The sequence below is a fragment of the Rhinoderma darwinii genome, chromosome 11 (assembly GCF_050947455.1).
Source record: "Rhinoderma darwinii isolate aRhiDar2 chromosome 11, aRhiDar2.hap1, whole genome shotgun sequence".
Taxonomy (NCBI): Eukaryota; Metazoa; Chordata; class Amphibia; order Anura; family Rhinodermatidae; genus Rhinoderma; species Rhinoderma darwinii.
In genome coordinates, this window is record NC_134697.1 from 19,922,243 (window position 1) to 19,947,069 (window position 24,827).

A 24,827-nucleotide genomic window follows, 5' to 3' on the forward strand; every position below is an offset into this window, starting at 1 on the left:
ATGGTATTGATTCACCTTCCAACATATTCAGAGATCCAGTATTCTTGCCGCCTGGGATCAGTGGCGTACATAGAGGTGAAGCGTCTCCATAGCAAAGATTAAAATGGGGTTCCTGCTGGTGTTGGTTACCACCACCCTTCCCCTAACAGCTTGGTATAGGAGGACTTGGTGCTTTTTGCACCTATCTCCTGTCCATGATCCTTGGGTTGATTCACCATTCCCTTGTTTGTAGGACCTATGGTGGTGGGGGGGGGGGGGGGGGGATCCCTGAAAAGGATTTCACCACCCATTAAAATAAGCGATGCATAGCCACCCTGGTCTGGACCCTCTTTCTGCAGGGGACCTATAGCAGCTGTATGGCTGCCCTGTCCTCACTCAGGAGTGGTCTGGTCACTGCCTCCCCCAAAATCAGCACACTCATCTCCTGCTGCTGTCATCATTTCCACAGTCTGGCTACAAAGTGTTCTGTCCCTGATTACTTCAATACAGAGTGCACATAAACAGATGACATTGAATACTATGTCTAATAATGTGTTCAGACCGTTGTCAAATTCACCTTAAAAGTGCATAATAAAACGTAGATTTATTTGGTTTCCAACTGCATTAACTCCATGTCAATTTTTCACGCTTAGTTAAATGCATTTTTGGGAGACAACATAAATACAGGCTTGTAAAAAATATAAATAATGATGTTCTTTGAACTTAGCAATTAACAACTGCCTGGAAAGGGAGCTTCTGCACACAGATTGTAAATGATACATGAACGGATATATACAAATGGCATGGAAATGAAACACAATGACAGAGCATCTGATCACGATAGGGAGTAGAGTCAGGGCTGCTGATAAGGATAAGGGCTCGGAGACACAATTAGCAGAAAGTCACATTATGACAGGTCCAGAAGCATGGGTTTATTCAGAGGGCGTAAAGGTGGCCCTCAATGGGCATATTAAATCTGAGATGATTATAGCAGGATAAGCAAAGTAATTATGTCATATTAATATAAAAAAGGACACCAAACTAAACAAATAGAAAAAAGGCAGATGGCTATGTTAAAGATTATTGGGACTGCAATCCGAAACACAGCCCATGGACAAGAGTGGCGCTGTTTGTGTATAAAAATAAAAATGATTTTTTCTTTTCCGGATTTACTCTATATATGTTATCAGTCATAATGGTTAGTAGGGGAAGTGGGAATATGGCCGTGTCAAAAATTTGTTAAGCAATAGGAGCCGTACGGAGGAGAAGAATGCTGTTGCCCAGCAAAAGGTAGACCGTGTATGGGGCCCTTGGAGAGAGGAAACAGCCCAGGTGGTCCCATCTCCTTGGTACTGGACGCCCCTCTCCAGAGTAACTGCATTGTTAGCAACCAAGGGGTAGGTTATTGTCCTAAGTGTCATAGAAAGAGTATGGGAAGGGAAAAAAACATCAGGCCCTTCTGTCCTGAGTGCAAAACCCAACACCATAATAGGTGGCCCATTTTGATTTTCGCTATGGGCCCCCTATGCTATAGTGTCTGATCTTTATATGGAACTGAAAGTCTGCGCTAAAATACTTACATTTTGAAGTTATGAAAAAGAAACAGTTATTACTGTAAAAGTCTAATCTTCTAGACGGTGTTCCTGCTACTGTAAGAATGATACCATCAGCCACGCTAACACATACCAACCCATTACTGGCAGTGGAAATCAATTATAAGTGCCAATGTGCAGTGGAAAATCCTCTTTGCAGACCTCACACACCTACTGCTGTGTAAAAAGCAACAAGTTTATAATGTTCCTAGATTTGCAGAGCAAAAAATTTGAAAGTGCCTATAAGCGTGTTTTAGGAACACTCCAGTAAAACCAGATACATAGACCCACATTGATGAAACTTACTACACCAGTAAGTGGCATAAAATTGGACTAATAAAAAGTATTATTGTTACGTGCACAAAATCTGTGCAAAGATTCGCAACTTTTCTCCGTACTCCTCAAGTTTGAAAAATAGGCCGGGTTTGCAAGGAGACATATTTTAGGGCACATATATTAACTAAACAAAGGGGAAGAGACATAAATTCATGGCGCAAATCTATCTCGGTTCATTGATTGCATAGATTTCATATTTTTGCCTAAGAGAGTGGAGGAAATCACTCCAACTACCTCCTCCACTTTGACGGACGTAAAATATGCCAGTCTTACGGACCTCTTACACGGCCCGTCATGGGCCGTGTAAACGAGCGCCGATCAACTAGACAGCTCGTTGATCAGCGCTCGTTTGCTCCGTTCACAAGGAACTATGGATGGGGACGAGTGCTCCTTACTCTGATCGCTCGTCCCCATACATTTCTATCATGTCGGCAGGGAGATGCGCTGCCGACAACGATAATATTTAAGGCTGCAGAAACTATACGATCAGCTGATGAACAAGCGTTTGCTCGTTAATCGGCTGATCGTTGTCCTGTTTACACAGGGTCACGATCGGGGACGAGCATTCTGTGAACGCTCGTTTGCCCGATAATTGGCCCGTGTAAAAGGACCTTAAAGAGGCTCTGTCACCAGATTTTGCAACCCCTATCTGCTATTGCAGCAGATCGGCGCTGCAATGTAGATTACAGTAACGTTTTTATTTTTAAAAAACGAGCATTTTTGGCCAAGTTATGACCATTTTTGTATTTATGCAAATGAGGCTTGCAAAAGTACAACTGGGCGTGTTGAAAAGTAAAAGTACAACTGGGCCTGTATTATGTGTGTTACATCGGGGCGTGTTTACTACTTTTACTAGCTGGGCGTTGTGTATAGAAGTATCATCCACTTCTCTTCAGAACGCCCAGCTTCTGGCAGTGCAGACACAGCCGTGTTCTCGAGAGATAACGCTGTGACGTCACTCACAGGTCCTGCATCGTGTCAGACGAGCGAGGACACATCGACACCAGAGGCTACAGATGATTCTGCAGCAGCATCGGCGTTTGCAGGTAAATCGATGTAGCTACTTACCTGCAAACGCTGATGCTATTATTCTGCCTGTATAAACGTTTAAAATAATTGTTTATTATCAAAATTATTAAAATTGGTAGGGCACAGAGTGCCAAAAGATCCAGGTACAGGCGTTGGCAACCAGATCAAGAGCGCAGACTGAGATGTATGTGACAAAAAGATAGAGAATCAGCACGCACCCATTCATGGATGCCTGATTGTATCAAAGGTGAAATGATCACATATAAACTAACTCAGAGTGCTTGGCAAATATTGATGAGATCTGATTGCCACAGATTAGTTAACAGGCACACTCCCAACGCGTTTCTGCACCTTGTAGGGGAGCGTCCTCAGGGGTACGAGTTGCCTGAATTTATTAACGTACAGTTGCCTGTCAGCTGATATTCAGCTGTTCGTTTTAGTGTAACGGCGCATATGAGACATCTGATGGTGGTCTGACGCGCGCCGTGGAAACTCGGAAGTTTTATTCACCCAAGCCCCACCCATAGGGGCGTTGCGTAGTATCGGGCCGTCCAATGAAGGAATAAGGCGTGTGAAAACACACGCCCCTACAGGGGGCGGTTCCATAGTAACCACGCAGCCTATGAAAGAGATGCATAGAGCATCAGTGGTAACAAGGGGGAGCTAAAGGTGGCCAGAACATACAGCGCCGATACCAAGGCTGGAATAAGCGCTATGTATGCAAAACAAGGGATCTAGTGAGCAAAACAATGCACAAAATCCAACAAAGTAGTGTATCAATAGCCAGGATCAGACAGACTATGGATCATCAGATCCAATATAGGTAAACAGTACAGGAATGAAAGCTGAAAACAGTGCAGGAATGAGCTCTTAAACAATCCCATAGCATATCAATAAAAGATAAATGCAGAAAAACAGTAAATGGGCAAGGCAAATTATAAGAACGGAAGGTAGGATATAGACTCATTGAGGCCCAGTGGCTTGATGGTTTGCATCCTGAAAATCCACTGGGCCTCCTTCTGTAGAACACGTCTATCCCAATTACCTCCCCTGGCAGGAATACTGACATGTTCTATACCTTGGAACTTAATAGAAGAGGGGTCTCCCTTGTGGTGGTCCCATACATGTCGAGAAATAGAGGTGTCAGCTTTATTCTGAATGTCACAAATATGGTCCCGAATCCTGCGTCTGAACTCCCTTATTGTCTTACCGACATACTGCATGCCACATTGACACGTAATCAGGTACACCACCCCCTTGGTGAGGCAGTTGATAAACGACCTATTGGAAAACGTGACTCCTGTCACAGTGCTTTTGAATGTTTTGCTTTTCCAAACAGAGCTACATGCTTTGCATCTACCACACTGGAATGACCCAGTGACATTAGTCGAAAGCCAAGTGGTGACAGCAGGTGTCTTCAGATGGCTGTGCACCAATCTGTCCTTAAGATTACGGCCCCTCCGGAAAGTGATCTGAGGACGGTCCCCAACTAAACCACCTACGTCCGGGTCCGCTTTAAGGATGTCCCAGTATGAGGTAAGAATATTTCTAACCTCAGCGTGCGCAACATCGTAGGTACCAATTATCCTCATAACGTTGTCCTTCTCTGGAGATACTTTAGGGTTCAGTAGGGACTCCCTATTTGATGTAATAGCATGTTGGTATGCCGATTTCAAGACACCACTGGGATACCCTTTGTGCTCAAATCTCTTTCTCAGACCATTGGCCGACATTTGAAAGTCTGACAGTGTGGTACAGTTCCGCCTCGCTCTAATATACTGACCCTTTGGGATGCCCATCTTCAGGGGTTTAGGGTGACAACTATCCCATCTGAGAAGGCTATTGGTGGCCGTGCTTTTCCTAAAGATTTGTGTCAAACGCTGATGCTGCTGCAGAATCAACTGTAGCCTCTGGTGCCGATGTGGCCGACACGATGCAGGACCTGTGAGTGACGTCACAGATCTGCACTGCCAGAAGCTGGGCGTTCTGAAGAGAAGTGGATGATACTTCTCATCAGAACGCCCAGCTAGTGAAAGTAGTAAACACGCCCCGATGTACGCACATAATACACGCCCAGTTGTACTTTTACTGTAAACACGCCCAGTTGTACTTTTGCAAGCCTCATTTGCATAAATACAAAAATGGCCATAACTTGGCCAAAAATGCTCGTTTTTTAAAAATAAAAACGTTACTGTAATCTACATTGCAGCGCCTATCTGCTGCAATAGCAGATAGGGGTTGCAAAATCTGGTGACAGAGCCTCTTTAAGTCAATATAGGCCATTATGTTACATATTGTGCAGGGGCGGTGCGTGATACAGGGATCCAAAGAACATCAAACAGGGAATCCCTGTGTCGTGCACCACTCCCTCAGGCCCTGCACTAGGTAGAACAGTGTATCAGCTTTACCAGGAGTTCTCCTGTAGAGAGCGAACTCAAAGATGATTGAGCCGGTAGAGATCAAACATCTAAACCAATTTAAAATGGAAACCCAAGCCAAGTACTGGAGTTGGACATTGTATTTGTTTATTAGGAAATAAATAATGTGGGGGCTTCCTGGCCTTATTGCTTTTCTTTACCCATAGGCCCCATGCAAACGACCATAGTTTTTATACGTAATTACTCATAACCTGCGGACCCATTCATTTCTATTGGCCACAGACACATTTCCGTATATTTATGAATGTGTGTCCAGGCCGTAGAAATGATCTACAAAATATACAACATGTCCTATTCCTGTCTGCGATTGCGGCACAGACTCGCCCATAGACTTTTGCATCCATAGCCGTCTGTAATTGCGGAAGCGTTGCTATGCGACGGCAGGATTCCCCAAGAAAATGGCATCTGAGTGATCATGTGACCCTTTCAAGGGGTTACAAAACACAGAAAAGGGGACATATTTACGTTAAAAAACACAGAAAAAAATGAGAGGCCATACTTATTGATACAAGGGCAGGCTCAATCACCAGCTCCCAGCAGGATGCAGACAAGCACAATGCTACATGGAGGGAAGTTACACTGGAGCAAAATACTGATGAACAACCACTCTCACACCCACTATTCACGAGGGGGGTGGGTGCTTAGTATTAGTATTGCACACAGATAAAGCTTATACATGGCCCAGCTTTTTTTATGTGATTTATTTTCTGTAACTTTTCAAGAGGTTTGGACATGTTGGTTACATTATTTGTAGCCTCCTTTTTTTTGCGGAACTGTAAATAATAATTGTTCAGTGAAGAGTTAATCTTCCTCATGCTAGCCCTTTATTTAAATACAGCGGACACATTCTGAGTCTGGATTATCCTGCAGGCCGGTCTGAGCAAGTCTCCCCATTAGAGCGTGAACAATGTCTCAGTTTTGTCTAAAATGATCACATTTTATGCTCAGCAGGGAAAAGAATGCTTCAAAACATCAATTCCCAAAGACAGATAATGCCATAAAAAATGCTATCTGACAGATGGAAAAAAAAATCCCCAAAAGAAAATAAAGGAAACTTGGAAATGTTGCATTAAAACTCCCTCTGTCACCATTTTAGCAAATCCCCATAATAACTTAAAGAGAACCTTTCACCTGCCCATACATGTGCAGCGGAGTGCAGCAGGTAATGGTCAGGGCATCACAAACCCTGTCTGACTTTACATTTTTTTCCTATCTTCCCCCGTTATTTACATATCGGTGCTGTTATATTTGGTGCCCGATATGTAAATAAGCCCCTGAACTGTCAATGGTGCTTCTGCAGAGAGCGCTCTCAGTCTGTGTGTGTTCTCACGGGAGGGAACACCGTGCAAGCCACCCTGACACTGTCCGTAGCTGATTGGACTGTGTCAGAGCAAAGACACCACGCCCCCTTGCCATTTAGTTAGATAGAAACGCCCCATTGACAGTTCAGCGGCTTATTTACCCATCGGGTGCCAAATATAACGCCACCAATGTGTAAATAACGGAGGAAGATAGGAAAAAAAGTGTCAAATGAGACAGGGTTTGTGAAGCCCTGACCTCCATTGATTATGTTCCTTTTTATATGAAACACAGCGCTATTATATATATATATATATATATAAAATCCAAAAATCAGGCAGCACTCCAAGGTATAAGCAAAGTAGAAAAAGGTGCTTTATTGGTCCATATACACACACGACGTTTCAGCTCAACACAGGAGCCTTTCTTAAGTATATATATATGTAGATATGCTTGCATATGATATTTTACCTCAGTTGGAAGGCACAACATTTTTTTATAAAAACTTTATAGAAACATAGGCATTGCATTAAACTAAAATTTAATACCGTATATTTCATTTTCAGAAGATTATTTAATTCTGCTAGACTGGTGCAAAAGACTGACATTTAAAAAACAAATCAAAATTTCAAATTTGATTTAGAAAATGTTCAGGAAAAATGCAAATATGGTTTATACAGGTTACAATTAGAATTTCTCATTAAATAATCACTTTTTTTGGACACACTTACTTTCCCATGTCCACACTTTGTACCAGCCAGCACTAGTCCTGGGTCCGGCATGTCATCCCCCAGATACACATGGGTACCACGACACAGTATTTTGCCACCTTCTTGCAGGGGGATGTTGGTTTCTATGGAGACCGCGTTGGTGCCAATTACAGGCCGGTTTGCACCACCTTGACATTGTATTTTTCCACACTTGGCATCTCTTTGAAAACAAACACAACACCATTTGTTCTACACCATGAAGTCTAAAATCACCAGCACATAACATTATCCCATAAGCTACGCAGAAACATAAAACTAAACCTACCGGCTTTCACACTTCATAAAAGATCCAGCAGTGTCTTTCCCGCAGTTTCCATAGGGATCTCCTGCAGAGTTCACTCTCTCAAAGCAAATACCTGGGGCGGGCTTGGCACCTGAAATATAAGAATATTAGCCATGTGTTTGTTTTCTCCATAAAAACCTTGTCTTATGTTCTGCAGATGGTGACATCTGTTGTCAGACGGAATGCATGAAAATTGTTGCAAATTTTATGAGATTTGCAAGATTCAAAGAAACATAGATTTAATTAGTAAAGATTATGTCAAGCTAAAATAATGGATTCTTTTGTGTATGCTCCTATTAGCATTAGGATTCAGTAATACACGCACAATAGGTACGATACCGTAAAGCTAGAGTCCAATTATATAATAATGGGTAAGGTAAATTTTACCAAGTAAAAGCAGTCGGAAGGAATCATGGTGCTTCTCAAACAGGCAAATAGAAAGAACTATTCTTCAGTAAACAGAATTATTGAGGCTATGGAATTTTCTATGGTTTTTTATGGATAAAAAAACCCAGACAACGAAAAAGCGGCACAAGAAAGTATTGATGGTTTTTGAGTTGAGCACTGGTAAAGGTTTTTGTGAACCCTATGGACGCAAGGAAAAACAAAACAAGTGGTCACTTGAAGACCAGAATTAAATGTATTTTGGATACAATATAAGAAGATGCAGCTAATCGGAAAGGATAGTGTTGCGAGGAAGAGGATGGCCAGAATCAAGATTGATTGAGATAAATCCCAGAAATCATAAACATGCCTCTAAGAAGACTGAAGACCTGAAAAGAAGACATGACCGTGCTAAGGACACGATATATAAGCATCAGAAGATTTGACACCACATGATAATATTAACTTCCAACTGTCCCAAGATTCTTTGTATTCCATGGAATTTGCCAAGATGTTTTGTATTCTGCTTATTCTTTTAGTCTAGATACAGAAGGTTAGTCTTACAACCAGTAGTTATCTCGGAATAAGACAAGCACGGCGACGACAGAACACAGTCAAGTTCAGTAAAACATATTATGAAGCTTGCACCAAGGGCCACCTATACTTTTTAATGTGATGCATGGAACAAGTTGTTCACATGGAAAAAGAAGAGCTGGGGCCCCATGCACACGAAATTCGGCCGTAATTATGGGCCGTAATTACGGCCCGATTCAATTCTATTGGGTGCGGACACCTTTCCATTTCGCTACAGATGGGTGTCCGTGCCGTAGAACTGTGCCAGGAATTATGGAGCATGTCCATTTTTATGTGTTTTACGGGCCATGCTCCCATACTTTGTATGGGAGCACGGCCTGAAAATGCGGTCGGCTGTGCTCGCAATCGCGGGCTGTGATTACGGGCACGGCCGTGTGAATGGGGCCTTATTCCATGTAGTAATCTTTCCATTTCTAAGAGAAGCATGGACATCACTGCTGACCTATCTTTAGCAGCAAGTGGGGGGGGGGGGGGGAGGGCTCCTGTCTTCTGCTGGTGCCCATTAATGTGTCAGAACCTGGGCCTACTGGAAAATCCTCTGGTACTTTGGTGAGACAGTTTAACCCTGGAGATATCCACCATATAAGCCCAGCTTTGTATTCTGGAGATAAATTCTCAAGGTTCTTTAAATTTATTTTTCCTTGGTAACAATATGTAATTTTTAAGGCATGGTAATTACTGGATCAACATCACCAACTTTTCTGGGTCATACACACCTGGATTAGTTGTGAAAAGGAAAAAAAAAAAAGATAATAATAATTACATTTTACAAAAAGTTTAATGCCATTCTCGTAGCTAGAACTTGTAGAGGTCAAGGCAGAAACGAAGGAATGAGAAACATATGATTTGGTTCCATTAAAGCTGAGAAATGTCTTGTTTCTGTACTACATGCCCAGCGGGCTCCTAGCGATGATAGCAGGTTTATAGTTTCAACGTTATACTTTATCACAAAGAAATGGAGAGAAGTTGCTTAACACTTATAAACTTGCAATTCTAAAATTACCAATTTTATAAACTTTGTGACATATTGGCTTGAATTGATTCGCATAAATTTTCTATATACTAAGTTGACACACAATGATGGGCAGTATCGAATCTGCATGGTAATCACTTCAATAGCATTACGCTGTCTGGCCTACACTATGCGATGTGTGTTGTCGGTCAAAAGTTGAAGTTGAGTTGAAGTTGACTGATTCTCGGCTCACATTTAAGATGTAGCTTAGGACAAGACAAAAAATGCAATATTAAATAATAAACCACAGGCAGCTATTAGAAAACTACTCAAGCATCACTATAAAGCGAATATCTTGAGGAAAGCCAAGATGCTAAATTAATTTGGTGCACAGAAGTTATTCCTCATTCTGTTCTTGCTTTCAGTGGGGAACATCTCTTGTAAACCAATAATAAAATCAATGCCGGGAAAGCGAGACATATTCATTTCAGTCTAGTTACAGCGAGCAAGTCAGAAAAACTGCTAAGATGTGTCTACATATTATCTGCGGGTTATCAAACATCAAGGCCAACGCAATGGAGAAGATTTATCAGAACTAGAGCAAAATCGGAGGAAGACTGGACATGTTGACAATAGCAACCAATCAGAATCCAGCTCATTTTTCTACAACACTTTGGAAAATTAAAGCAACAACCTGATTGGTTGCTATTGCAGCTCCTCCCCTTATCCTTGATTTTATAAATTTGAGATCAGGTTCATTAAAAAACATTGATGCAGAGATGTAGCTGCCCAAGGAAAACAAATCCGGTTGCTGCTGTAATTTTCCAAAGAGTCACCAAAAATTAGAGGATAAATGTGATTGGCTGCCATAGACAACTACTCCATTTTTCCTTGGCATCAGTTTTTATACAGTACCTCTCCCCCACTGTGTGGTCGAGATATGTACTACGTATGACATCCAAAAAATGCCCCCAAAAACTGAACCTTTTGGTGTAAATGTACATGTTCGTTTTAGGAACGCAGAGGGTTAACTAGAATTCACAGAGCAACCACTGCAGGTTTCCTCAGCATCTGCCCTCCATAGCACCTGATATGTCGATGGTAAGGTTCAGCTGAATCCCCGTACTTGAAAAAGCAAACAACTCGCCCCAACACTATAAACATAAAAATCATATCCAGTGCTTGTTATGTATTTTGTCCGCTTTGGACAACCCATTTCCTCCATTGTCCTGGACAACTAACTGATTGTATGTGGCACAGATGTCAGTGGTCCTCTAGACTGTTTTAGCTAATAGAGATGATCAGATTAACCCTTTCTATTACCTTCATATGACCTAATAGGATATATACGGGAGGGAGTTGTCCAAAGTGGAAAGTCCATTTAAAAAGAATTTATCATAACAGACAGATGTTGCTGTATTTCAGATGCTTTAGCTTCTAATTTTGGCCCCAGAATCTGGTTATATGTCCTCCAGATCATACATGTGGACAACTTGGCACTTCCTTAAATATTATTCTTTTACACTAAACCCCCCAAAAATTACATTGTGTCAGACAATCTTGTAGACATGTCTCGGGGGGTCACTGGCATGAAAGAAAAAAGTCTGGCTAAAGAGTGTGTGTGTGTGTGTGTGTGTGTTGGAAGTAACCCTTCCACTCCCCTAGATCAACAGGGATAATGACTTCAACCCATAAACTACCCTAAACCACGGGTGAATGTGGCATTATCTTCTTCACTACCCTAAACCATCAGGGACGCTAGCATTGTCTTCTCCACTAGCCTAAACCATCAGGGACGCTAGCATTGTCTTCTCCACTAGCCTCGGCTGCTAAGGAATTCTGAATTTTTTTTTCTTTTCTTTTTGGTTATCTAAACTTTTGCGCCGCTTTTAGGCCAACATGTCTTACAGTCTGAAAAATATGATAAATGCTTTAATCCAAAACTGAAATAGGTTCAGTTGGTCATCTCCATTGGCAAACCTGCATGTGAATGTGGGACAACCAATATGGCTACCATTAAAGAAGCCACAAGGGCTGATGCCTAATATAGAAGAGGGGAATGTGTCATTGAATAACTAGGCAGATTTTCAATTCAAATTTCTGACAGAGTCAATGTGAAAGCTATAAATATTGGTTATTTATTACCCAACTTTTCCAAAAACAGACGGAACAAAAAAAATGGCTGAAAATATTCTTTGACAACCTGACGTTAGAAGACAACTGAAGGAATTATTTTGTCATATTTTCAGATATCACATTCTACAAAGAGGTTTTCACCTTTTTCACTATTCGACTTTCATTGGATTTCAGTTTACAAGCAATGGTGGCTTTGCTCTTTTAATCACATAAATAAATATTTTCACATAATATGGGAATAATAAATTAAAGACAGTATAATATATCACTATAGGTGGATGGACTGCAGTAAATTTTCTGCAATATAACTAAACCCATCAATAATAGCAGGAAGTCAATTCTGCGTCGAGAAGAGACTACAACCGTACGTGTTAAGATGTGTGTCAAGGTCAGTATTGTTCCGGGTCATATCAGCGGTACAGAGGTCACTTAAACAATGGAAAAGAATATGATATTTTTTTTCTTATAACGATGTCACCTTTTTCTCAAGAAATAAATTAGTTTATAGAGATCTGTGTTGATTGGAGGTTGGTGATAATGGGATAACCTTTAGCCTCCAGGGCAGAAGCTTTTTCTATCAGTCCTTGTAACAGCGTGCCCATGGTCTTTTATGTACAACATACACCAAGTAAGATTTTCCTGTGTTGCTCCACAGGTATTAAAAACAGCAATCTGTTTACATTTTAATTTAAATAATTTTTATGAAATACTGTAAAAAAAAAAATTACCAAAAAAATTACATTTTTCTAAAAATGTGTATGTATTTTAAATTGTAAAATGTTTTATCGTTTTTGTACACTGGTGATGGGGTTATAAATCATATTGCCAGAAATCATGTACATTTACTTATTACAAATACGTTGGAAACCCATACAGATTAGGTAAGTAAAACAATTGGCCATGGCCCTCTTTATAAGGGCATGACCACACGTGGCGGATTTCCTCCGCAACTGTCCGCATCAATGCCGCACAGAATCTGCGTTGCAGATTCTGCTGCGGATCTGCACAAAATGTGCAGTAAATTGATGCGGACTAGCTGCTGCGGACTGCGGTAAAAGTGCTTCCCTTCTCCCTATCAGTGCAGGATAGAGAGAAGGGACAGCACTTTCCCTAGTGAAAGTAAACGAATTTCATACTTACCGGCCGTTGTCTTGGTGACGCGTCCCTCTTTCGGCATCCAGCCCAACCTCCCTGGATGACGCGGCAGTCCATGTGACCGCTGCAGCCTGTGATTGGCTGCAGCCGTCACTTAGACTGAAACGATCCTGGAGACAGAAGCAGGGAGTTCTCGGTAAGTATGAACTTCTATTTTTTTACAGGTTGCTGTATATTGGGATCGGTAGTCACTGTCCAGGGTGCAGAAACAGTTACTGCCGATCGCTTAACTCTTTCAGCAACCTGGACAGTGACTATTTACAGACGTCTCCTAGCAACGCTCCCGTCATTACGGGAGCCCCATTGACTTCCTCAGTCTGGCTGTAGACCTAGAAATACATAGGTCCAGCCAGAATGAAGAAATGTCAAGTTAAAAAAGCAAGACGCATCCGCAGCACACATAACATGTGCATGACAGCTGCGGACTTCATTGCGGAATTTAGAATCTCCATTGAAGTCAATGGAGAAATTCCGCCATGAGTCCGCCACTGCTCCGCAACAGACAGAGCATGCTGCGGACACCAAATTCCGCTCCGCAGCCTATGCTCCGCAGCGGAATTTTACGCATCGTCTAAACGAACACTGCTAAATTAAAGTGAAAGTCAATGGACAAACGGCTCCGCTGCGGATTAACGCTGCGGAGTGTCCGCAGCGGAATTTAAGTGAAATTCCGCCACGTGTGAACCCAGCCTTAAAGGGGTGCTCCCATGGTTAAATATGACATTTGTATGTTGAACAGAACTTTTTTTCAATTAAAATAATTTTGTTCTATAATACACTGCGTGTAGATATTGCCGTTGCAATCAGAAATTGCACTAAATGTGACCAGTGCGGCACCCTCTTGTCCCCGGGCAACCGATCGATTCCTGCTCTAAGAATCAGCGCACTAGAAGCGGCTTCTCATCAGCACTGGATACATTAGACTAGGGCCACACTGCGACTTTCGCGGTACGTTATAAAGATCACAATGTCCAAATGTGAGATCGCAAGTCAGGATTGTGAATGTGGTTGCGTATGACGTGACTTAACAAGACTGTAAGACGAAAGCTTGATTTTCGGTCGCAGATAGCAAGTCGCATGCGACTTTGCCTGCATAGACTTTAACGTAATATCACATGCGACTGTAGCACATTTGCGATACGACAGCAATTTTTCTTTTTTTAGGTCAGAATGCCTAAATTTCATGCAAACTGCGACCAAATCGAATTCTAAAAAAGTAGTGCGACAGCAGACAAAATGGTAAATTTTATTGTTGCACGTCTTGTGTGCAACTTGATGTCATGCGACCAAAGTCACCATATAACCCTAGCCTTAGGTGGATATCCTCTGAGAGGGAATCAAAATAACACCAGGGGGCGCTATAAGCATATAACCACAATAGGTACAGGAGTTTTTTTTTAATGATTCTAGTTAAAAAAAATGGTCATGTTTTGTGTGATTTAGGCTCTGTTCACATCTGCGTTGGGGTCCCGTTCTAACGTTCTGTTGGAGGTTTCTGTCAGAAACAAACGGAAACCAAGGGCACCGGCTCCGTCACCATTGAAATCAATGGTGATGGAGACGGAAACTTCTGGTTTCCGTCGGTGTCAATTTGTGTCTGCTCGGGGTCCCGTTCTGACGGAAACCTCCGACGGAACGTCAGAACGGGACCCCAACGCAGATGTGAACAGAGCCTAACTGGGAAATGCAATATTTACTCGTGTAATAACCCCTTTATAGGTGAAACAGTTAGAGGTTGTCCAGGCTCGGGGGTATTTTTTTAAACTGATGACCCATCCACAGGATAGGTCATAAATTCATCAATATATGATCGTGGGGGTGCGACACCCGGACCCTGTATCGATTAGATGTTCCGGTTGCCTCCGGGTGCAGGATGTTATGTAGTGGTCGAGAGCCTTCTGCATCACAGGCACCGTATAAGACATTATATATCAACCATTATGACTTAAACCCAATCATCATCTGCTTTCCATACAATAATACGGCTCTTCCAAAGTTTGTTTTTGATTCCTTTACAAAGTGCATTTTGTAAGCACCTGCAAACCCCATGGCTCCTCAGAAGAATAATGAATTCTACAGCCTCTCTCTCACTAATTAGTTTGAAAGTTAATTAGCATGTTTTCGCCGATGATATTCATATGCTTCTCACTCCTTCAATCTCATTTAGGTGTCCTTACTTAAAAGCACAGGCCTTCCGGATGAAATTATCAGGGGCAAGTTTAACTAGACCTCTGTAGGTTTGATGTTTTACAAATATAAATCACCCGGAGCGGGAGCGCTAAACGGTCTTGGCAGATTGGAAGATTTGTTACTTCGGAGTGTTAGGGCTTTTAGAATGATGGGTTTTAGTTGCAGATCTGCAGTATTTAATATTGATTAATTTCATTGCTGCATCTGAGAGATGAACAGAATAAGATGTATGATACTCAAATCACTCCCAGTAGATCATTTACCTAAACATGTGCACAGCAGAGGCTGCCATTCAGTGGTTGGGTGGGCACGAGGTGTCTGAAAACTCAGTTGGCTCTATTGTTCACCCTATAAATGCGGAACGCCATTGCCATATCCAGCTAATTTTGGTCGAATTGGCTAGAAATCTAATGTATATCGACCCCCAAAGATTAACACCAAAATTGTCTGGATATCTGGATATCTCATGTCTATGGCGAGTCACTAGAAGCTCAGTTTGTCTACATTTATTTATATTGAGACTATAGTAGGCCTATTTAAGGGCAACATTGGATCTGGTATGTTGAGATCCTACACGCCCAATCTTTTTGTCTTTCGACATATGCATATACATCAGAGGAGCGTCTATCTGCCTCCATAGACATTAGGACGTTGGCGGATTTTGACAGAATCCCGCCAACTTTAATCGAATGTGTATGGACAGATTATAAAAGAACCTATTATCTCTCTTGACATGTCTGTTTTATGAAATAATTTTATTCCCCATGAAATTACAATTTTGGAGAATCTTTTCTTAGAACTATATGTTCTGCCGTTCTTGTTATTCCTCATAGAAATGAATAAATTGACACCTGGGTGTTTCCAGTCGGGGGTTGTCCCTACACAGTCTAACACTGTCCAATCAGTGCCGGCAGAGTGAGACTGTGTAGGGACACACCCCTTTGAGAACGGTAATACCCAGTTATCAATTTATACAATTCTAGGAGGAATAACAGAGGAATGAAAAAACGCTAAGTTCTAAGAAATTATGTGTCGGAATTGTAATTTAATGGGGAATATAGGTATTCACTAAAACAGACATGTCAGGAGAGGTAACAGGTCCTCTTTAAAGGGGTTTTCCAATCCCTACTTGTTAGAAGGGTCTCTTGACAATAAGATGATCACAAAGTGTCCCCCTGCAGGGACCCCCAGCAATCATTTGCAATCAATGGGGAAACCTTGTAGTAAGTGTTAAAATTTCCTGCAGCGCCACCACAGGGGAAATTAAGCATTGCACAGTGCCTATTTAAACCAATGGGTTGTGTGTGTAATACAGGAAAGGGTCCCTCAGAGTGAGAAACGCTCTTTGTAGTCGCTTTCCACTTTGGCCATGAGATGAGGATCCTGAACAGAGGACCCAACTTTATTAGCTCAGATTTCCCTTATAGGGTATATAATAGGTTTTCTAAACTAGACAACCCCTTTAAGGACTTCCTTGATGTAGGGCGTGATAAAATTGAAGGAATTCAGAAGGAAATCTGATCAGCCAACCTTTCTTCCACGGCAGAGGTGACCTATATTTTTGATTAGCTATGTAATTGAAGATTTTTTCAGACACGTTTAGTAACGTGCACTGGCGTAGCTATAGGGGTCGCAGCGGTCGAAATTGCGACCGGGCCCCGAAGCCAGGGGGGCCCACAGCCCCCCGCACCACATCAATAAAAAGTTACTATAGCAACTCGGGCCGCGGACCCCTGTTACTATAGTAACAGACTGTACTTACCTTCCTGGTTCCGTATCGCAGCGGAGGTCCTGACGTCAAGCGCTGTGCGCAGCGCATGCCATCACAGCGCTATGCGCCGCGCACAGCATCGAGATGACAGAACTACCGCCGCGGCTGAAGAGGAAGGTAAGATTAGCCCTGACTGGCGGGGTTCGACTCCCGGGACCCGCCAATCAGCTGTTTTGAAGGGGCCGCAGCACTCGTACGAGAGCTGCTCCCCTTCATTCCGGTCACACTGTGAATCGGTGTCGACGATTCACAGTGTGAGGGAGTAGTGAAATGAAGGGGAAGCAGCTCTCGTACGAGCGCTGCGGCCCCTTCAAAACAGCTGATTTGCGGATCCCGGGAGACACATCAGCTATTGATGGCCTGTCCTGAGGATAGGCCATCAATGTTTAGGGACTGCACAACCACTAAGCCTACGATGTAGCAGGCTTAGGGGGCCCATGAGACAGGATCACAGATTGTGTGATGCTGTCTGCTGGGCCCTGTATCTAAGCCAATCACATGGTAGGCTTAGATACATGGCCCATGCGTGATCCTGTCTGCTGGGCCCTGTATATAAGCATACCACACTGTAGGTTTAGATACAGGACCCCAGCACACAGTAATCTTATACTGTATAAGATTACTGTCTGCTGGACCCTGTATCTAAGCCTACGTTGTGGTAGGCTTAGATACAGGGTCCCACAGACAGTATCACACATGGGCCCTGTATCTAAGCCGAACACATGTGTTACTAATCGTTTTTTTTGTGTGTTTTCTTACAGGTTCGGTCGTTGGACTACGGCGGATTCCAGGACTACTTCGAAGACGGCTTTTTTTTTAAATAATCAATAAAATGGTTAATGAGGGCTGTGTGGGTTTCTTTTTATTTCAATAAAATATTTTTTTTATGTCTTTGTGTTTTTTTTTAAACTATATTACTACCGCCTTAGTAATGGCCGCCGGCTGATTGACTGCGTACATTACTAAGGCGGGGCTTAGTGTTAGTCGGTGCAGAGGCTAACACTAACCCCCTTTATTACCCCGGTACCCACCGCCACCAGGGGTGCTGGGAAGAGCCGGGTACGATCCAGTACCTGACCATCTGTAGTGATGGTCGGCCACTGGGGTGGCCGCAGGCTGGTATTATCAGGAGGGCAAAGGCCAGATACAGTGGCCCTTCCCACCCTGGTAATGCTAGGCTGCTGCTGCTTTATTGTATCTGGCTGGTTATGAAAAATGGGGGGGACCCCACGTCATTTAAAAAAAATAAAATAAAAAAATAATTGGAAAGAACGATGTCGGGTCCCCCCCAATTTTCATAACCAGCCAGATAAAACACAGCAGCAGCAGGCAGCATTACCAGGGTGGGAAAGGCCACTGTTTTTGGCCTTCCCCAGCCTAATACTACCAGCCTGCAGCCGCCCCGGTGCCTGGCTGTCACTACAGATGGACAGGTACTGGTTCGTACCCGGCTCTTCCCAGTACCCCTGGTTGCGGTGGGTACCGGGGTAATAATGGGGGTTAGTGTTGGCCTCTGCACCTGCTAACATTAAGCCCCGCCTTAGTAATGGAGGTTGTCAATCAGCCAGCGGACATTACTAAGGCGGTGATAATAAAGTTTAAAAAGATACAAGCACATAGAAAAAATATTTTATTGAAATAAAAAAACACAACCCTCATTAACCATTTTATTGAGAATAAAAAAACCGCCGTCATTGAAGTCCTCGAATTCGAAGTCCAACAACCGAACCTGTAAAAAAAACACAAACACACAAAAATAATCAGTAACACATGAAGAAGCAAAATTATTATTCTTACCTTTCCTGGGTCCAGCGCTGGAGCCGCAATGTCAGCGAACTGAGCCCTGTATCTAATCCAATCATGTGTGATACTGTCTGCTGGGCCCTATATCTAATCCAATCATGTGTGATACTGTCTGCTGAGCCACTGTCTCTAATCCTATCATGTGTGATACTGCCTGCTGAGTCCTGTATCTAATCCTATCATGTGTGATACTGTCTGCTGAGCTGTGTATCTAATCCGATCATGTGTGATACTGTCTGCTGAGCTGCTGTATCTAATCCTATCATGTGTGATACTGCCTTCTGAGCCACTGTATCTAATCCTATGTGTGATACTGTCTGCTGAGCCACTGTATCTAATCCTATCATGTGTGATACTGTCTGCTGAGCCAATGTATCTAATCCTATCCATAGTTTATAGGGTCGTAGTGCTATAGATATGCTATGCTGTCTCCTATACACACATTTTTTTTTTGGGCGGACACATATGTATTGGGGCTATTTCCCCTGACACTTTAAGCCCTGACGGTATGTTCACACGGCAGCGTCCATTATGGCTGAAATTACGGTGCTGTTTTCAGGAGAAAACAGCACCGTAATTTCAGCCGTAAAGGCATGTGCAGGCGTCTTTCGCTACGTCCATTACGGACGTAATTGGAGCTGTTCTTCCATGGAGTCCATGGAAAACTGCTTCATTTACGTCTGAAGAAGTGACAGGCACTTCTTTTTTACGCGCCGCCTTTTGACAGCGGCGCGTAAAAAAAATGACCGTCGGCTCAGAACATTGTAAGACCCATTCAAATGAATGGGCAGATGTTTGCCAACGCTTTTGAGCCGCATTTTCGGACGTAATTCAATGCTAAAATGCCCGAATTACGTCCGTAAAGAGGGTGTGTGAACCCAGCCTTAGTGACGCCCCCGGCTGCTAGTGCTGCATTGTTGGGTCACTTAGGAGACCCAGCGATGCAGCTGAAAGCTGCGGACCGTCGGCCATGAGGAGTTTGCGGGGTGGGGGGGGCAATAAGAACTTTTGCATCGGGGCCTGTGAGCCTTTAGCTACGCCCCTGGTAACGTGAGATGACTCTTAACCTCTTAATGAGTTTTTGTCTTGTTACTTTTTAATTCTTTTAACTAAAGTGTAACTAAACTTTCAGAAAACTTTTGAAATGTCATAGTGACATGTCAGAAGTTTTGATCCAATCACTGAAACCCCCACTGATCGCTAAAACAAAGCGGCACAAGCGCTCAGGGGAGAGCGGTATCGATTTGTTTCTGATCGGTTCTGCTCGGCTTTCCTCGGAAAGCTGAGCGGGTGGTGTACAGGCTCATAGACTTTCTAATGATCCCGTACACTGCTTGGCTTTCCGAGGAAAGCCGAGCAGAGCCAATCATAAACAAAACGGCACAGCGCTTGCATCAGCGCTTCTGCCACTTAGTTTTATCAATCTGTGCGAGGTCTTAGACCCCCAGCGATCGAAACTTCTGACATGTTCCTTTGACATGTCAAAAGTTTTATGACAATATAGTTACGCTTTAAGGCCACTTTGTTGCTACAAGTCCGAATAACAGACAACCAGTATTCGGCAGAAGTGCTGGACATGTATTGATAACACATCACCAAAACTTCGGGGATAAAGGGTTTACATGTTGCTCCTGTCTTCTCAATCATTCAAAAGGCAGTGGAGCAGCTTTCACATGATAGTGACTCCATGCCAGCTATCTTGTTGCACTGATCTCTTATACACTTATTGGAGCAGAAGCATCACACTTCCCTTAATCAGCCACTGGGCCCAATGGTCTGTAGGTAATAAAACACTGGTCATTAAATGGGTTGTCAAGGATTTTAGAAACATTGCTGATTTCTTTCAAAAACAGTGCCACACCTGTCAACAGGTTATGTGTGCTATTACAGCTCAGCCCTATTCACTTCATTAGAATTGAGCTGCAGTACCAGACACAACCCATGGACAGGTGTGGTGCTATTCCTGGAAGAAAGTAGCCATGTTTTCCAGTCCTGGATCTCAACTTTAATATATATGGACAAAGATAAGACTGAGGGACACTGGGCATCCGAATATAGGGACTACAATAAGCATGAGTGACTAGAGGCTGGGAGGAACAAACAACTGGACATTAGGGAAATCAGTCCCAAATTAAATGTAAATATGTAATCACCCATGTCTAGGCATTTTCAGGGTTCCAAACATGGAAAAAAATGCAAAGTAGTCAGCAATGGAATTTAACAAGTAACCATAAAAAGCAATTGGTTTATATTTTATAGAGAGGGACTATAGATGACCTGCAATTGACTGGACGTTCAATAGTCCAGAAAATAGGAGAGTATTTAACGGTCCAGGAGGTATCATTTACAAACCAAACATTCGCAGTTTCACAAGCAGCATAAAAAATTAAGGGGTCATAGATTAATAAATAATATCTGTAGTGCTTGTAGGCAATCCATTGCTCAGGTCTGGCTTTCCCATTGACATGTCATTAATCCAGAATAAAAGTAACCGGATAATAGTAAATTAAAAGGGGTCAAGTATATTAGTTGTCTTAAAGCCTAAATTTGGATTAGTTATTATCCCGCATCCTTTGATGATTCATTTAAACAGCTTCTTCTTCCGTTAACTAAACATGTTATCTAAAAAAGAAAGTTGTAGAATACTTTTCTTTGATCTAGCAGTTGACCCGGAGGCTCGACACCCTTGCCACCGTTCTTCTCGCTCTCTGTTTTCACTGTTTTCTTTTTTCCAGTGTTTTTGACATTCAAAGATATTTAAACAAAAACATTAAAGGGGAGAACATAATTTTTTTTTATCCCAGTACGGTAAAACAATAATTAAGATTTAAAGGAGTTGTTCACTTTCGACAAACCCTTTTTGTTAGAAGGACCCCCTAAAAATAACCTGATTATAGGGTGTCCCATTGAGGAGATCCCAGCAATCAGCTGTGATTTGCAGAGAACATGGCAGCAAGTGGTTAGTTATCCTACACTGCCACCACAGGGGAAATAAAGCATTGCATAACAACCACTGAACTCAATGAGCTGTCCACCTCATGCATGGACATACCAGCTTCTCCTGAGCTAGGGACACTCTTTGTAGCTGCTTTCTGTTCTGTCTAATTGATGGAGGTTATGAATGGGGGACTCTACTCTCACTCAAAGCATCACAACCCCCTTTAGTCTTACTGTATTATCTACAACCTGTCCGCCACATAACTAATTGACTTTGCTTTGAACAAGTGTTTGCTCGTTCATCGGCTGATCATTGCCCTGTTTACACAGGGCAATGATCGGGAACGAGTGTTCTGTGAATGCTCGTTTGCCCAATAATTGTCCCTTGTAAAAGGGCCTTTACTCTACATAACAAGTCTAATCAAGGTCTGTGGACAATTATGTTACACACCCTGTGTGCACTATAAGGTCAGAAAAGCCATAACAAAGCTCCTGGGCCCCAATGCAAAATCTACAATAGGCACACCATTTACTTTGTGCCATTAAGGCCCTATGCACACAACCCTAACAATCATCCGTATTTGCGGACTGTAATTACGGTATGCAATTACGGACCCATTCATTTCAATTGATCATGGATACTTTACAGTATATTTGTGGGAGGGTGTCCAGGCCGTAGAAGTGTACCACAAATTATGGAACACGTCCGTTCTTTTGCATTTTATGGGCCGTGCTTCCATACTTTGTAAAAGTAAAACGTGAGTCTGTCCTCTGCTGCCAATGCCCGTAATCGCGGGCTGTGATTACGGGCACGGCTGTGTGCATGGGACCGTAGATTTCCTATATCTGTAAATAATGTCCATAAATACGGATGCGTAGTAATTTATAGTCATCTGTAAATCATTCGCATATACGGAATGGTGTCCGTAAATACAGTTTGTAGTGCACCCGTAATTCATCCGTATTTACGGATCCGCAAAAAAACAGGGAGGAATCTTGGGTAATCCCCTGGCGTCGCATAGCAACGCTTCCATAATTATGGGTCGGCTACGGATGCACATCCGTAGTCATCCGTAATTACGGAAGCACCCATAGACTTCTATGGGGAGTCCATGCCGTAATTATGGTAAAAAAAAGGACATGTTCTATTATTTCCACGGTACAGACACCCATCCGTAAAAATACGGAAAGGTGTCCGTAGCCTATGGAAATTAATGGGTCCGTAATTACGGTCCATAATTATGAATGAAAAATACGGTCGTGTGCATGGAGCCTTAAAGATCTGGATTTTTTTTCGTATGTTGCAGAGGGGCCACATAGAGCTATAGATATAGGAACTATCTCCCTTGGAAATCGATCTGTAAGACCAAGCTAACTTAGAAATGTCTGAAAAAAAATATTATTATGTATCTTTATATATTTATATTATTTGAGGGTGACATTTTTTACATATTGATTCCACCTGTTAATGGAGTACAATATGTATATAGGGGAAATTAATAAAGAAAACAAATTCATGAAGTTTGGGATCATGATATTGTGTGGCATGGAGCTGCATTCAAACTCGGCAGGTCTTCTATACTTCTTAGAAGAGCTCCATTCCTATGTGTAAGGCCAAATTCAGACGACCGCAGTATATGTCCGTGTGACAGCCGTTAAAACAACTGCCATCACACGGACGCATGTAGTTCACTGGGGCCATTTCCACGGACCGAGTGAAGGGTCCATTGAATAATAGAACATGTCCTATTTTCTTCCGTTTTCACGGATCCCGCGGTAGCCTTAAGTCCATGGGGATCTGTGAAAACGAGACCCACACGGGTGCAACTCGGACATGAAAAATGGCCGTATTTCACGTCCGAGTTTGCACTCGTTGGTGTGAATCTAGCCTAAGGGAAAGGAAAACCTCTGCGGTTCCCACACAACTACTTGTCCCATATACGTATATAGTCCTTTACTGTGCAGATTGGGATGTGTGAAACTATATAGGGTGGAATTTCCTCTTCCTCTGGAATTTCCTCTTCAAAAAAAGGTAACTTTTTGCAGACATTTAAGCCTTTGCAATCCAACACCTCTATTACCTTGTTTTCTGGGGGCCAGCAGTAAATGAGGTCTAGTTTACATTATTACGGTAATATATGGAGCAGTTTTGTCTGCATGAGTGAGAGGATGATGACCGGTGAATGTTCACATTCTGTCTGGGATGAGCAAGAACTTCTCATTGTACAATTGCTGGCAAGCAACACCGGCTTTATAAACCAGCACTGAGAAAACCTTCTGCTTAGTCACTGACTTTATGGGGTTTGAAAGGAACTTGATTAGACCATAAACGGTCAGCAGACTGAGCTGTAGATCTAATTTGGGCAATGACAAAGTGGATCATAGTTTCTCTGTGAGACTATGAAATTTAGAGACTTGGATGTAGACCAAAAATGAATCCTCTCCACATGAACACATGAATTGGAAGGACAGAAAATCACTTTATTCCATGCTTTACTAGGGAAGATATATATTGGTCTACTGACCTACGTACCAGCATTCAGGTTTCTGATCATTTCTTCTCCCCAGGTGACTAATATAGTTCATGCAACAAACACAACTATTGAAAGCCGTGTCTTCATATAAACTTGAGGGTACTTGGTCAGTCCTCTTCTTGATTTCCTCCCTTTGTGACTTGCACTTTCTCAGAGACCGAACTAGTTCCAGGTGGGACCTTAGGCAACAGATTTACACTGTCTACCGCACCCTTGGTTTGACAAGGGTTGATCATGTTTACCTTCTTTAGGCCCTTCAAGCAGAATGGGCACGACAATTTATCAGGTTTATCCTTTTCAGCGGCATTACCTACCTCAACATCTTATCTCCAGTTGGTAGTCACTTAAAGGAGTTTTCCCACCATAAATATTGATGTCAAATTAATGTCTGGTAGGTGGAGTTCTGACCAATGGGACCCTCCCAACCACTAGAACAATTGATGTGGCTTCTTTGGCCTTTAAAAAAAAAAAAAAAAAAAAAAAAATACGAATTCCAACCTAGAAATGTGCTAGCAATAGCCTCATTCAAGTCAATGAGACAGTTGCAATCCCAATACACTCCTGGATTAGTAGTGGTACTGTTTCAGAAAGAAGGGGCCATTATTGTGGGGTCGTAGTAGTCGAAACTCCAACAATTAAACATTT

The 24,827-nt window shown here is 42.5% G+C and overlaps 1 protein-coding gene across 1 annotated transcript in view; it reads right to left on the reverse strand.

Annotated features, from left to right (window-relative positions):
• Positions 1 to 24,827, reverse strand: part of ADAM12 (ADAM metallopeptidase domain 12) — a 407,169-nt gene that overhangs the window by 45,340 nt on the left and 337,002 nt on the right. The window contains exons 15-16 of the mRNA XM_075843108.1: positions 7,709 to 7,817; positions 7,405 to 7,603 (exon numbers count right to left, since the gene is read on the reverse strand). Of these exons, the coding sequence (XP_075699223.1) occupies positions 7,405 to 7,603; positions 7,709 to 7,817 (308 nt within the window). The remainder of the gene's footprint in view (positions 1 to 7,404; positions 7,604 to 7,708; positions 7,818 to 24,827) is intronic.